The sequence below is a fragment of the Chiloscyllium plagiosum genome, unplaced genomic scaffold (assembly GCF_037043375.1).
Source record: "Chiloscyllium plagiosum isolate Xiang-an unplaced genomic scaffold, Cpla_swu_hap1 HiC_scaffold_27, whole genome shotgun sequence".
Classification (NCBI taxonomy): domain Eukaryota; kingdom Metazoa; phylum Chordata; class Chondrichthyes; order Orectolobiformes; family Hemiscylliidae; genus Chiloscyllium; species Chiloscyllium plagiosum.
In genome coordinates this window covers 35323052-35339242 of record NW_028270165.1, presented here as the reverse complement: position 1 = coordinate 35339242, position 16191 = coordinate 35323052, and the positions used below count along the sequence as shown (strand labels likewise).

At 46.2% G+C, this 16191-nt stretch overlaps 2 protein-coding genes across 3 annotated transcripts in view; both read right to left on the bottom strand.

The window, feature by feature from the left end:
* LOC148143581 (uncharacterized) overlaps positions 1 to 7273 on the bottom strand; it is a 58802-nt gene extending 51529 nt beyond the window's left edge. For both annotated transcript variants that reach the window (XR_015751265.1, XM_087974378.1), the window contains exons 1-2: positions 7143 to 7273; positions 5128 to 5332 (exon numbers count right to left, since the gene is read on the bottom strand). The gene's annotated coding sequence lies outside the window, so the exon portion shown is untranslated. The remainder of the gene's footprint in view (positions 1 to 5127; positions 5333 to 7142) is intronic.
* Positions 7274 to 10149: 2876 nt separating this feature from the next.
* On the bottom strand, positions 10150 to 15092 carry LOC148143580 (uncharacterized). The gene is made up of 2 exons (XM_087974383.1): positions 15005 to 15092; positions 10150 to 12552 (listed from the first exon to the last, which is right to left on the bottom strand). The coding sequence occupies exon 2, from the start codon at positions 11842 to 11844 to the stop codon at positions 11044 to 11046; it is 801 nt and encodes a 266-aa protein (XP_087830509.1). The 5' UTR covers positions 11845 to 12552; positions 15005 to 15092; the 3' UTR covers positions 10150 to 11043.
* Between the last annotated feature and the right edge of the window lie 1099 nt (positions 15093 to 16191).

Below are 16191 nucleotides of genomic sequence, written 5' to 3'. Positions count from 1 at the left end.
CAATCCTTTTCCATCATTATTTTAAATCTAATAGAATTATGGTCGCTGGCTCCAAAGTGCTCCCCCACTGACACCCCAGTCACCTGTCCTGCCTTATTTCCCAAGAGTAAGTTAAGGTTTGCACCTTCTCTAGTAGGTACATCCGCATACCGAATCAGAAAATTTTCTTGTACACACTTGACGAATTCCTCTCCATCTAAACATTTAACACTATGGCAGTCCCAGTCTATGTTTGGAAAGTTAAAATCCCCTATCATTACCACCCTATTTTTCTTCCAGATAGCAGAAATCTCCTTACAAGTTTGTTTCTCAATTTCCCTCTGACTATTAGGGGGTCTATGATACAATCCCAATAAGGTTATCATCCCTTTCTTATTTCTCAGTTCCACCCAAATAACTTCCCTAGATGTATTTCCGGTAATATCCTCCCTCAGCACAGCTGTAATGCTATCCCTTATCAAAAATGCCACCCCACCCCCTCCTCTCTTGCCTCCCTTTCTATTCTTCCTGTAGCACTTGTACCCTGGAACATGAAGCTGCTGGTCCTGCCCATCCCTGAGCCACGTTTCTGTAATTGCTATGATATTCCAGTCCCATGTTCCTAACCATGCCCTGAGTTCATCTGCGTTCCCTGTTAGGCCCCTTGAATTGAAATAAATGCAGTTTAACTTATTAGTCCTACCTTGTCCCTGCCTGCCCTGACTGTTTGACTCGCTTCTCTTTTAAGTCACGTTCTCGAGATGACTTAAGGTTTTATTTAAAAAGGGTGGCATCTGAGCTCAAACAATGCATGAAAAGTGTGATGTTCGAGTCTGTCAGTATCCCAATCTTGAATCAGACTGGTTCTTTTTCCAAAATAGGGATTCCAAAAGCAAGGGATTGTGTTTTGTTAAAACAAGGGCGGGCAGGATTTGTACAGTTAATGGTAGGGCCCTGGGTCATGTTGTAAAACAGAGAGACATGGGGGAGTAGGAGTTCAGGTACACAGTTCTTTGAAAGTTGCATCACTGGTAGGTAGGGTGGTTAAGAAGGCATTTAGCACAAATGCCTTCATTGTTCACGCTGTTGAGTTTCTGAGTTGAGACATCATGTTGAGGTTATACAGAATGTTGGTGAGGCCATTTTAGAGTACTGAGTACAGTTCTGGTGACCCTGTAATAGGAAGAACTCTATTAGAGGGGATTTGGTAAAGATTTACCAGAACGTCACCAGGACTGGAGGGTTTGAGTTATAAGGAGAGGGTGGAGCACAGGAGGTTGAGGGGTGACCTCATTGAGATTTATAAAATCTGAGGAGTGGAGGTAAGGATTATAGCAAAGGGCTGTTCCTTAGCATCGGGGTCCTCAAAACGGTGGGGTGGGGGCGCATATTGTTTTAATGAGAGAGGGAGAGAGATTTAAAAGGAACCTGAAGGGCAACGTTTTGACAGAGTGTTGTTTGCATGTGGAATGAACTTGCTGAGGATGTGGTAGATGCAGGTACAGCTACAACATTTAAACGACATTTAGATGGGTACATGAAGAGAAAGGTTGAGAGGGATATGGGCAAATGCAGGCAAATGGGACTAGTTTAATTTGGGAATCCTGGTCGGTATGAAGGGGTTGGACCGTGCTGTATACCTCTATGAACCAGAAGTGATCTTATTCAAACCAGTAGAATTCTGAAAGGGGCTTGACAGGATAGATGCAGATAAAATTCTCCTTTGTTGGGGGCGTCATAGAATCCTGACAACGTGGAAGCAGGTCATTCGGCCCATCTATTCCATTCTGGCCCTCCATATTGCATCCCACCCATACCTACCCCCTTACTCCGTATTTCCCATGGCTACTCCATCCTAACTTGCACATCCCTGGCAATAGGACTCAGCTGGAGAGGTTCTCACACAATGTCGAAGGCATTGAAACCCATCATTCAGGGAACCCCTAGCTTTTATCACGACACTACAGATTTCTTACAGAAACTCAGCACCCATGGACCAGTACTCTCATAATGTCGGCATCACGGCAACAGCCTCATTACTCAATACCAATCTCTGACCACCGTGCTACAACTCATCCACTTTATCCTCGATCACAACATCTTCACCTTTGACAACCAGTTCTTCAGACACATGGAACAGCCATGGGACCAAATTTGCACCCCAATATGCCAACATTTTTACACACAGGTTGGAACAAGACGACTTCTCTACGCAGGACCTCCAACCAACACTATACACCAGGTACATTGACGACACTTTCTTCTTCTGGACACATGGAGAGGAGTCACGGAAAAAGCTATACAGTGATATCAACATGTCACCATCAAACTCATTTTGGACTATTCTCTACTATCTGTCTCATTCTTGGACACCTGCATCTCCATCAAGGATGGGCAGCAACTCAGCACCACACACAACCTCAAACCCACACATAACCTCACGATGCTACACTTCTCCAGCTTCCACCCAAAACAGCCATCCCCTTATGGACAAGCCCTACGCACACACAGGATTTGTTCAGATGAGGAGGAACGTGACGGGCACTTAGAAGTATTCAGGGATGCTCAACTCATTGACCGCCGGTTCCAACATGCCATGGTGAACCATGGGAAATGCAGGGTTATAGTTTCATAGTAATAGAAGCAAGAGTAGGCCATTTGGCTCGCCCAGTCCGCTCCGCCATTTATTAAGATCATGGCTGATTTATCCATCGTCTCAGCTCCTCCTCCCTGCATTGTACCAACTACCCTTAAGTCCCTGACCATGCAAAACCCATCCAACCGTGTCTTCAATATACTTAATGAAGCTGCCTCTACTGCTTCCACAGGCAAAGAGTTCCATAGATTCATGACTCTCTGGGAATAGTGGTTCCTCCTAATGTCTGTCCTAAATCTACTCCCCCTAATCTTGAGACCTGGTCTCATCCACCAGCAGAAATGTGTGGAAAGGGTAGGGCTGCATTCCACAGTGCAATGAATTCCCATCTCCCACCAAAATCCCAGATGTACTCAGTTGCAGTCTCACAATTGAAAGATTTTTCTGTAACTTCTTCTGCTCCCACTAAGGGCAAAAAAGTCCATTCTTCATAACCACATTTCTGCTTTCACCGAAGACGATTAGAATCATATAGCATGGAAACAGACCCTTCCGTCCAACCCGTCCGTACCGACCAGATATCCTAAATTAATCTCGTCTCATTTGCTAGCATTTGGGCCACATCTCTCTAAACCCTTTCTATTCATGTACTCAGCCAGATGCCTTTTAAAATGCTCTAATTGTACCAGCCTCCTCCACTTCCTCTGTTAGTTTGTTCCATACATACACCACCCTCTGCATGAAAAAAATGCCTCTCAGGTCCCTTTCCTCACCCACCTTAAACCGATGCCCCTCTTGTTCTGGACTCCCCTACCCTGGGAACAAACCCTATTCACCCTATCCATGCCCCTTAAACTTCTAAAGGTCACCTCAGCCTTGAATGCTCCAGGGAAAACATTGCTGGCCTACTCAGCCTCTCCCTGTAGCTCAAACTCACCAACTCTGGCAACAGCCTTGTAACTCTTTTCAAAACCCTTTCAAAGTTTCACAACATCGTTCCTATAGTAGAGAGACCAGAACTGTATACAGTATTCCAGACCTCCTGTACTGCCTCAACATAACCTCCCAACTCCTATACTCAATCCACTGACCAATAAAGGAAAGCATACCAAACACTTTCTTCACTACCATCTCTACTTGTGACTCCACTTTCAAGGAAAGGAACCTACACTCCTCTGTCTCTTGGTTCAGGAACACTCCCCAGGACCTGACCATTTAGTGTATAAGTCCTGTCCCAATTTGCCTTTCCAAAATGCAACACCTCACATTTCTCTAAATTAAACTCTATCTACCATTCCTCGGCCCATTGGCCTATCCGATAAATTATAATTCATAATGAACTCTCTTTCCTCTCTTATTCCTGAGAAGCTGAAAATCTCCATCCCACACACTCTCCCTCCATTTTTACTTTGCTGAACCTCATCCTGAAGGGTCTGGATCATTCCGATGAACAGGTCCACACTCAGGGGGATCTAACTGAAACATACAGAATACTGAACAGACTGGCCAAAGTGGACATTGGGAAGATGTTTCCACTGGTAGAAGAGACTCGGACTCGATGGCACAGCCTTCGAGTAAAGGGAAAACCTTTCAGAATAGAGGCAAGGAGAAACTTCATCAGCCAGAGAGCAGTGAATCTATGGAATTCATTGCCACAGAAGGCTGTGGAGGACAAGTCACTGAGAAAATTTAAGACGGAGACAGATCGGCTCTTGAGTATCAAGGGGATTGAGCGTTACAGGGAGAAAGTGGAAGAATGGGTTTGAGAAACTCATCAGCCATGATAAAATGATGGAGCAGAGATAATGGGCAGAATAGCATTATTTCTGCTCCTATGTCTTGTGGTCTGTTGATGTCCTGGACACAGTGTCAGAATTGGGAGCAGGAGTAGACCATTTGGTCTTTCGAGCTTGGACCAGCATTGAACAGATCATAACTGGATATGAATCTACTTCCATTTTGATGGATAGGCTGAGACGTTTTCACTGGAAGTAAGTGAGGGCTGCAGATGCTGGAGATCAGAGCCCAGAGTGCGGTGCTAGAAAGGCACAGGCCAGGCAGCATCTGAAAAGCAGGAAAATCGACGGTTCAGGCATATGTCCTTCATCAGAGCTTATGCCCAAAACATAGATTTTCCTGCTGCTCGGATGTTGCCTGACCTGCAACATGCATTTGGATAAGTACATGAATAGGGATGTGCACCAACCAGATTCCTTCCACCCACTTATCAACCAGGTTGTACCCTCTACCTCTCTCCAGCTATCTCCACTTCACCACCCAGCACCTTCCCCTACACCCATCCTCAGTCTGGAACAAGGGTTACACCCCAAAACGTCAACTTCTCCACCTCCTGACGCTGCCTGGCTTGCTGCATTCTTCCAGCCTCCTGCCGGTCTATTTTGCCAATTGAAACACAGACCTGGACCAACATTTCCCGAGTCTGCCCCCTCCCTGGATTTGTTCCCTCTCCTTTCGGTTGCTGCAAGTCAACAATTAAACCCCAGAATGAAAAATAAATAGAAAAAGGGGTGAGAAAAGAGTGTTGTACTCACAGATGTTAGACAGAGGAAGGAAGTTGCAGTCTGGGCTGAAGCTCAATCTTCATTCTGAGAGAGTGGAGCAGCAGCAGCTTCAGAAGGTCATGGTCCAACTTCTGCTTTCAGACAGTAGGGGAGCTCTGGTTGTCAAGAGGACAAGTCACCTTCAGGTTCTCCAGTGCTCCTTATCGGTCCATCAAAAGAAAATCTTGCGCCTTTTCTGCCGACAGCAAGGAACATGCCCAATATTTTGGTGACACTACTGAACACGCGCCCTGCAATATGCTCTGTGGCGATACTAGTGTTACTGACAGATTTTAAGTGTCCAAATACCAAGAGGAGAAAAAAGGGTAGAGCCACAATTTTTTTTTCCCCCACATGGCTTGACATTTTATTGTTTTGGCATTTTGTCTGGCTGCTCAATCTCTGTGTTTTCCCCAGTGTAGCGGTAAAGTTCAGAACTAGAGGGTATAGGTTTAGGTTGAGAGCGGAAAGATATAAAAGGTACCTAAGGGGCAACGTTTCCATGCAGAGTGTGGTGCGTGTATGGAAGGAGCTACCGGAGGAAGTGGTGGAGGCTGGTTCAATTACAACATTTAAAAGGTATCTGGATGGATATATGAATAGGAAGAGTTTAGAGGGATATAAGCCAAGTGCTGGCAAATGGGACTAGATTAATTTAGGATATCTCGGAGAAAGTGAGGACTGCAAATGCTGGAGATCCGAGTTGAGAGTGTTGGAAAAGCACAGCAGGTCAGGCAGCATCTGAGGAGCAGGAGAATTGACATTTTGGGCATAAGCCCTTCAACAGGAATCTTTTCTGAGGATGTAGAATCTGGGTTGCAGTTCTGGGAAAGGTGAGGCTCTGAGCTTGGGCAGGACTGACTGCAGGTAAAGTAGATGGCTGATAGTGTGCAGTGGAGGATCCAAAAAGAGAATCGTTGGTGAAGGTTTTGGATTTGTAGTGTGTACTGGGTATCCTGTTCAGGTCCAAACTGGGTTGGTCTGAATGTGGTCCGGAGTCCATGTGGGATCAGATGGTTCCATAGCTAAGCAATGAGAAAGGAGATATGGCTGTGGTAGTCAAATTGCTTGAGGACATGGCTGAAGAAATTCTGGGCAGAGGAGAGGACTTGGGGGGTACAGTGAGAGAGGGACTCTCAGATCTTTGTAGACAGAGGAGGAGAACTTCTTCCAGGTAGGCATCCATGGAAGAGACTTCGCAGTAATGTTGAAATCAACTAGGAGAAAGTGAGGACTGCAGATGCTGGAGATCAGAGCAGAGAGAGTGTAGTGCTGTAAAAGCACAGCAGGTCAGGCAGCACCTGAGGAGCAGGAGAATCGATGTTTCGGGCATAAGCACTTCATTATGTTGAAGGACTTATGCCCGAAACATCGATTCTCCTGCTCCTTGGATGCTGCCTGAGCTGCTGTGTTTATCCAGCACTATGCTGTCAACATTAATTTTGGATATCTGGTCAGCATGGACAGGTTGGACCAAAGGGTCTGTACAACTCTATGAGAAGCATACTTTGACAAATTACAAACTACTGTATGTCAATGTTAATAAGGCTTAATATACCACATGCTTTACTAACCATTCTCCACAGGATCCCACCCCTTCAATGACTGAGGAACATATACATGCTGGTGCATAATCTCCTTCACTAGTATTTCCACACTACCCTAGGGAATTGCACAAGTAATAGCAAGAGTAAACAGCACAAGGATTTTTAAAAAGTGAGGATAAACAGGACAAGAATTTAAAAAGTGAGGGTAAAAATCACAAGCCCCAGTAAAAGCAGATGGAAAGTGAGTGTAAAATGTCACTATGACAGGACAAGCCCCACATTCCTTCCCCTCCGTCCCCCCCACAACCTGCCTCACCTTTCACCTCCCGGGCCCAGTACCTTCCAGGTGGCCCCATAGTTGACACAGGGGCCGCCCCACGACCAGTAGAACTCCACCACCCAGGCGGCCGACGAGTTCCCAAGCAGGCCCTTAACCCCATCCGCCTCCAGAATGCTCACCGGCTCCTGCCTGCTGTACAGCCGGCCGGTGTGGCCGTGACACAGCAGCTGCGCCAGGAAGGCGGCGGTGCCCAGTGACGGGTGTCTGCCCCGGGCCGCACGGCGCCATTTTCCTAACGGCCGCCCTCCCGCCGCTTCCCCGCTCGAGCGACTTCTCCTCCCAACCGCCTTCGCCCCCGCGTGACGTCTGCACGGGGGGGATGGGCGGGGCCGGGGGAGCCTCACCGTCACCAAGCAACAGCCACCTCGCGCTACAACTGCTCATTCACAAAAACAAACTCTCCTGTCTCGCTCTGCAGCTGCAGGGGGGACACTGCCACGTTTCCAGGAGCCCTGTCTACATTGGGAAAGCTCACGGCTCAATTTAAACAGATATTCCGACATCTAACGGAACGGCGTCATATCTAAAGGGGGCAATCTGCATTTCAAAGGGACGTGGACATTTTAACGGGTATTTCTGCAAATAAAGAGGTTTAAATAGACGAGATTACATTTCAAAGGGATGTGGGCACATTCAAAGGGATATCTTAATATGTAAAGTGCCGCAGTTATATCTAAATGAATCTACATTTCGAAGAAACGTTGCCCTATTTTTAAGCAGAAGTACCCTTTTAAGAGACATACTGATATCTAAAGGGGTAAATATACATTATCGAGGAGCAAGATTGCGCTGAGAGGAACATAACACATTTAAAGCGCTGAGCTACATGTAAAGGGGCATTTTCATATTTAAAAAGGTACATTGAAATCTAAAGAGACATTGTACATAATTAAAAATACATGGTAATATTTAGAAAGCACGACCGTATTGGAAACAGTGCAGTCATTTTTTAAAAAGGGGGTTGGAATGGCCGTGAGATGGTTTAATTTTTAAGAAAATAAGCAGGTTAATTCTGATCCAGTAAAAGCAGTATCCAGTCTCATCTGAGTGCAGAACCTACTCAACTGACTGAACAAGCGAAATAACTTTTCTGTCTGCTCTTTAGATGTGACATCCTCCCCCTCTCTCTGTTGATGCAACAGGATTACCAGAGCTGGAAGTACCACTCTCGGAATACAATTGCTGATCAATAGTTTGCTTCTGCTGCTTGACATAAGGATTTAAAAGCTGCTAGCCTGATCTCGCACAAAGCACAAAAACAAACTGTTCACCCGTGCCTGCAAGAGGAGAAATTTCACGTGGAATAGATCACAAAATAAGAACTGTTACCAGTCCCACAACTCATGTGTTTCCCATGGATAAAGTTAAAAATCACACAACACCAGGTTATAATCCAGCAGGTTTGTTTGGAAGCACTAGCTTTCGGAGCGTCGCTCCTTCATCAGGTGGTTGTGGAGAATGAGATCATGATCACAATTTATATCCAAAGGAGTCTAGTGTCATGGAAATGTGACACATCAAACAATTTTAGATTAAATCTTTCACCTTTAGAATAGGTTTCTGCTCTTTGGTATGTTAATCCCAGAACTTGTTTTTTGTTACCTTCTCAAGAATGCTACTCAAATGCAGAGCTTTTCTAACAGTAAGTGTGAATTCTGTCTGCGCCCGAATGTTGAGTCAGGACTGACATTGTTCTTAGAGAAAAACTCTACATTTAAATGACATTTTTGAGAAGGTAATTTATAGATTAGGTTGTAGAGGTTAGGGTGGATTGCCTGTGCTAAATTACCCTTAGTGACCAGGGATGTGAAACTTAGGGTGGATTGGCCATGGGATGGATGTGGGCGAGATGCTCTTCAGAGGGCTAATGTGGAATAGATGGGCCGAATGGCCTGCTTCCACATTGTTGGGATTCTATGACTCCCTCCACAAAGGAGCATTTTATCTACTTTTATCCTGTCAAGCCCCTTTCAGAATTCTACTGGTTTCAATAAGACCACTTCAATAAGATCACTCAATCAGGATTCCCAAACTAAGCTTGTCCCACTTGCCTGCGTTTGGCCCATGTCCCTCTAAACCTTTCTATTCATGTACTCATCCAAATGTCATTTAAAATTTGTAACTTCATCTGCATCTACCACATCCTCATCCAAGTTCATTCCACGTGTAAACCGCCCTCAGTCAAAACATTGCCACTCAGGTTCCTTTTAAATCTTCTCCTCTCACTTTAAAGAAATATACCCCCTAGTCTTGAGCTCCCCTACGCTAAGCAAGAGCCTTTTGGTGTTCACCTTACCTCCACTGCCCATGATTTTATTAATCTCAATTATGTCACCCCTCAATTTCCTGTGCTCCAGTGAATAAAGTCCCAGCCTCTCCTTAGAACTCAAACCCTCCAGTCTTGGCAACATCCTGGTAAATCTTTACTGAACCCTCTCTAATAGAATTCTCCCTATTACAGGGACACTAGAAGCATACTCAGTACTCGACAAGTGGCCTCACCAACATCCTGTACAACCTCAACATGATGTCCCAACCCCTCTACTCAAATGGTGTGAACAATGAAGGCAAGTATGCTAAATGCCTTCTTGACCACCCTGTCTAGCAGCGATGCAACTTTCAAAGAACTGTGTACCTGAACCCCACCATGTCTCTCTTTTACAGCACGACACAGGGCCCTACCATTATCTGTACAAATCCTGCCCTTCCTTGTTTTAGCAAAATGCAAGCCCTTTCTTTTATTAATACCTCACTCATACACACGTGTTCTCTCAGACACCCACACATACAACCCAACACACTCACAGGCATATACTCCATCACACTCTCACTTTACCAAACATGCACACACTCTTACGTGCACTCATGCACAAACTCACATGCACGCATTCACACATCACTTTGTGGGCAAACTTGTATTGGCAGAATTATGTTTGCAGATACATTTTACTTTGCTCAAAAAGTGCACAAACTGGAGACAGTCAATTCATGTAATATTTTATAAATTCCTACTTTGGAATGAGAACCAGTCTGATTCAAGATTGGGTTATTGACAGACTCAAACCTCACACCTTTAATGCATTGTCTGGGCTGACGTGTCACTTTTTTTAAAAAAAACCTTAAGTCATCTCGAGAATGTGAATTAATAGTAGTTCTGGGATTCACAGATTAATGAACTGAAACCTGCAACTCATTCTAAAAGGTGAAAGACTTAACAGCAATCTTGGTTTGTTCAATATGTCATTTCAGTTGCATGACACTGATCTTTTGCTATAAAATCTGTGTCTTATGATCCTGTTCCACAGTTACACAATGAAGGAGCAGCGCTCCAAAACCTCACACTTCCAAATAAACCTGTTGGACTATAACCTGGTGTTGTGTGATTTTTAACTTTATCCAGCCCAGTCCAACATCGGCTCCTTCACATCGTTTCTATTGAACACAGCCCACACCACCCGATGCTGCCACGAAACCTTACAACGCCGATGAAACGACACACTCTGCACTCCTGAAAAATTGACAATTTCTCACGGTACTGGCTGCTCATTCACTGATCCATCTGATATTCGACATTGGAAGCTTAGTGCAGGAGGCTGAAAGAAATTAGTAGCTTTAAAACAAAAACCTCTCGGAGCTCAAAGCCTTCAATGAGAGTCTGAGCTCGGCATTAAGTTCACTTAACCTTTATTGTGACCCAACTTTGTTACAGCTTCAAATCCCCCTCAGCAAAAAAGCAGAGAAAAAGTAACTGCTTTTTAAACAGCTCAAGGTCAAAGCACACTCACTCACGCATACACACCCACCCCACCTCACCTCACTGTCTTTACTATCGATCAGCACCGAGATGTCCCTTTCTAATTGGATCCTTGGTACAGCTGTAACCCGGAGGAAGTGTTGCCTCACTCAGCAATTTCAACCCATACCCTGTATAGCGCCATCTGCCGCAGTGGGATTCAAACCCGGGAGTCCCGGGAACTGGGTTGATGGTCCAGTGAATAATGGAATTCAGCCGTCGCTCCTTCAATCCCCCTGCGATTGTACGTGAACTTGCTGGTGCCTCCGGAGGTTGGAGGAGCGGGTGAAGACCTTCCCACACTCGGGGCAGGGGAATGGCCTCTCGCCGGTGTGTATCCGCTGGTGGGTCAGCCTGTCGGAGGAATTGCTGAAGGCCTTCCCGCACTCGGGGCAGCTGAAGGGCCTCTCCCCAATGTGGACCCGTTGGTGGGTCAGCAGGTTGGAGGAATTGCTGAAAGTCTTCCTGCACTCAGTGCAGCAGAAGGGCCGCTCCCCGGTGTGGACCCGCTGGTGCCTCAGCAGGGTGGAGGAATTGTTGAAGGCCTTCCCGCACTCGGGGCAGCTGAAGGGCCTCTCTCCAGTGTGGGCCTGCTGGTGCCTCAGCAGAGAGGAGGAATTGCTGAAGGCCTTTCTGCATTCGGGGCAGCTGAAGGGCCTCTCCCCAGTGTGGGCCCGCTGGTGCCTCAGCAGAGAGGAGGAATTACTGAAGGCCTTCCCGCACTCGGGGCAGCTGAAGGGCCTCTCCCCTGTGTGGGCCCGCTGGTGCCTCAGCAGAGAGGAGGAATCGCTGAAGGCCTTCCCGCACTTGGGGCAGCTGAATGGCCTCGCCCCCGTGTGGACCCGCTGGTGCCTCAGCAGAGAGGAGGAATGTCTGAAGCCCTCCCCACAGACAGGGCAGGGGAACGGCTTCTGCCCGGTGTGACTACGCCGATGAATCTCCAGGGAAGATGGGAAACGGAAGCCTTTCCCACAGTCACCACACTTCCACGGTTTCTCCAAGAGGTGGGATTCCTCAGGTTTCTCCATGGCCGAAGTGTGGAGCCACTTCCTACTGTGAATTCCTCTTTCCAGGCCGTATGGCTGTTTTAGGCTCCACACTCAGTGCGCTGCAATGGTAGGGTCTCTCATCCAGTCCCATTGATGCTGAAAACGTACTCAAACAGGAACCAAAAAGCTTTACTCCTTCTCACAGAATCATAGTTGAAAACCTTTGCGGTCCCGATGGATTGAGTGACTGTCAGACATTGACGTCAAAGTGAGGACTGCAGACGCTGGCGAGTCAGTGTTGAAAAGTGCAGCGCTGGAAAAGCACAGCAGGTGAGGCTGCATCCGAGGAGCAGGAGAGTCAACGTTTCGGGAATAAGACCATCATCTGTTGATTTTGAAACTTCCGTCTTCAGATTTTCAAATACAGTCGCGGCTCAACTTACGAACTTAATCCGTTCCTGGACCCGGTTCGCGAATTGAATCAACTTTTCCCATTGTTCGGATAGCGTAAGAATGCTTGGACGGCTGTTCACAGCTCACGCGCCAAAGACGAACTGAAGGAGATCACTCGGGGCCCGATGAGCTTTTGCGTTCAACAAGCGCGTAGCAAAGCAGAACAATGAAACCACGTGGTCGCACATGGGCTTTTTGCGTTCGTACCTTGAAGCCAAATTTTACGTACAATCCTGTTCATAAACCGGTTTGTACATGAATAGGGTCGTTCGTATGTCGAGGTGCTACTGTACTCTGTATAAAGAAATTACAAAGGTCATCACTGTCAGTGCAGGGTAGAAATTCTGAACAAGGAATTCTACTTTCTGTGGAATATTCTTTTCTTCTGTTATTCCACAAAATTGAAAGCACCATCCCACTCTCTCTCCCCCTCTGTTCTCACTCCGCTCTAACTAATTCCTCCTGAGGGTGCTGATTCAGGATCTTATGGAGCAGAAAAGCAAAAACGTCAAGACTGCCATCTCTCTGAACTTTGAATATCTCCGCCTGAAAAGCTAATATCTTTCACAACACAGATACTGCTGAGAGTGAGCAGGTCTGATTTGGGGAAGCAAAACGAAAGTGTCAATTCAGGGTGAACCTGCCACGCAGCTTCTTTAGGAACAACCAGACAAAACGGTTAACGTCCCCGGGAGGGTTGGAGCAAAATGAGACGTCAAGGCATTAACATTGACAGTAGAGAGAAAGTGAACCTACTCACGTGGCAAACGTTAGTACAACGCCAGAGTCATAGAGATATATAGCACAGAAACAGACCCTTCTGTCCCCAACACGACTGTACTGACCAGATATCCTAAATTAATCTAGTCCCACTTGCTGGCATATGGCCCATAGCTGGGTTCATCCCCACCCCCTGTCCTGAGACCTGATGCCTCCAAGCTGACCCTCAAAGGTTCGGTTTGTCCCTCCATTCTTTCCCAGGTGTCTTTTGTAGATTTTGAAAACTTTCCCAATCCTCTGAGTATAGGATTTGGGAAGTTATGTTGTCGCTGTACAGGACATTGGTTAGGCCACATTTGGAATATTGTATGCAATTCTGGTTTCCTTACTATCGGTAAGACGTTGTGAAACTTGAAAGGGTTTAGGAAAATTTACAAGGATGTTACCAGGGTTGGAGGATTTGATCTATAGGGAGGCTAGGGCTGTTTTCCCTGGAGCGTTGGAGGCTAAGGAGTAACCTTATAGAGGTTTACAAAATCATGAAATGCATGGATAGGATAAATAGCCAAGGTCTTTTCCCTGCGGTGGGGGTCCAGAACTAGAGGCCATAGGTTTAGGGTGAGAGGGGAAAGATACAAAAGAGGTTTTAGGGTCAATTTTTTCACACAGAGGGTGGTACATGTTTGGAATGAGCTGCCAGAGGAAGTGGTGGAGGTTAGTACAATTGCAATATTTAAAAGGCATCTGGATGGGTATATGAATGGGAAGGGTTTTGAGGGATACGGGCTAGGTGCCGACAGGTGGGACCAGATTGGGTTGGGATATCTGGTCGGCATGGATGAGTTGGACCAAAGGGTCTGTTTCCATGCTGTACATCTCTATGACTAGTTGGACTAAAGGGTCTGTTTTTGTGCTGTATGACTCTGGAACTGTTCTATACTGGTCTTAAAACTATGTTCTTGCCTTCCCCCACAATCATCCACTTCTTTGTTGTTCAAAAATCAGATGAACTCAGCCTTGAATATATTCAATGACACCCTAACTGCAGGAAGACACCCCCACTTCTGAACTCAATTCCTCTTGCTAATATAACGCTTGCCTTGCTGATTGCCTGCTGCACCAGTCTGACAACTGGCAGTGACTGGAGGAGGAGGACACTGAGGCCTCTTTGCCCATCCACACATCAGTCTCGATGAAGGGCTCGTGCCCGAAACGTCAACTCTCCTGCTCCTGAGATGCTGCCTCACCTACCGTGCCCTTCCAGTGCCACAATCTTTGACCCTGATCTCCAGCATCTGCAGTTCTCACTTTCTCCACATCCAAATACATCTCCATTTAAACAATGCACCTCCTTTTGTGTTTTTCTTTGCCACAGCCAAGGCTATAACTTCATATTGTGGTACTGCATTTGCCCTGTGTTTGCTGATTGTGGTCCTCTCTATATCAGGGAGAGCCAGCGCAAACTTGTGAAAGGTTCACTGAGCATCACAGCTGGGTCCACAGAGCTGACCAGACCTCCCAGTCACCACTCATTTCAATTCCCCTTCCCACCCCCTTTCTGACATGACCATCTTTGGCCTCCTCCATTGCCACAACGAACCTAACTGCAAATTGGAGGGACCACACCTCATCTTCCAGGCAGCCTACAGCCCGAAGGACTCAATGTTGAGTTTTCCAATTTCAAAAAACCTCCCTCCTCGTTCCCTGCCACCAACCAGATTCATTCCTCCCATTGACCAACCAGGTCGTACCCTCTCCCTGTCTTGACCTATCCCCACTTCACTCCCACCCCCTTTATCTGCAGCTTCTACACCCAGCCCCAGGCCCGAGGAAGGGTTACACCCGAAACGTCGACTTCTCCATCTCCTGCCTGTCTATTTTGCAAATTGAGACACAGACCTGGACCAACGTTTCCGGAGTCTGTCCCTCCCGGATTCACTCTCTTTTCTTTCAGTTGCTGCAAGTCAACAACTGAACCCCAGAATGAAAAAGAAATGGAATGGGAGCAAGAGAGTGCCATACTCACATATCTGGGACACAGGAAGGAATTTGCAGTCTGGGTAAAGCTCAATCTTTACTCAGACAGAGAGGATCAGGAGTCGCAGCTTGAGAAGTTCATGGTGCAACTTCCGCATTCAGACAATGGGCTGGCTCTGATTGGTAGGAGGACCAGTCTTCTTCCAGTCCTCCAATGCTGCCTATTGGTCAATCAAAAGAAGGTCTCGCGCCTTTTTTTGTGCACAGTGATGAGCATGCTCAGTGTTTTGCTGACACTGGCCAGCATGCGCACTGCGTTGCTGACACCGGCAAACATGCGCAGTATGCTCTACGGGGATGTTGGTATTACTGACAGATTTTAAGTGTCCAAATGCCAACAGGGGAAAAAAGATAGAGCCACAACTTTTTTTCCTATGGCTCGATATTTTATTCCTTTTGCATTTTGTCTGGCTGCTCAATTTTTGTATGTCTTTTCCTCTTGTTATGGGGGAAAGGCGCCGAGACCAGAACTGGAGGGCATAGATTTAGGGTGAGGGGGGAAAGATTTCTGAGGGTCCTTAGGGGCAACCTTTTCGCACAGAGGGTGGTATGTTTATGGAATGAGCTGCCAGAGTAAGTGGTACAGTTACATTATTTAAAATGCATCTGGATGGGGTTATGAATACGAAAGATTCAGAGGGGTAAGGGGTGAAATGCTGGCAAATGGGTCACTAAATTAATTTAGGACATCTGGTCTGCTCTACAACTCTGAGTCTATTTTTAGATAGTATGGAAAATAAAGAGCATGAAAGCATGGAGATCACTGCCAATTTGTTGCAAAGGATAGTGGAAAGCTCTTACACTAATTAGCAGAGTAAGGTTGAGGCTGAAAGGTCACCATGGCAAGATGAGATAACAGTCAGTAAAGTTAGACTCACCTACTAAATATAATTGACAGGATTGGGACAATAAATATTTGGGACATGATATTAAATATCTAATTAATAATTAGTAGAGTCAGCCTGCTTGAGACTATTGATAATAAATATCTAATCATGACATTGGGAAAATATTAAGTAGGGTCTGGAATGCAAGACCATTGTTGCAAAAGCTGGCACTAAATCTCTAACTGTGACATTAGAATAACATTAAGTAGAATGAAGAAAAAACTATAAGGGCACAACTAAAGAGATAATGGGAATTAACATCGCTGGTTTATTGTGTAGCTAGCATGAG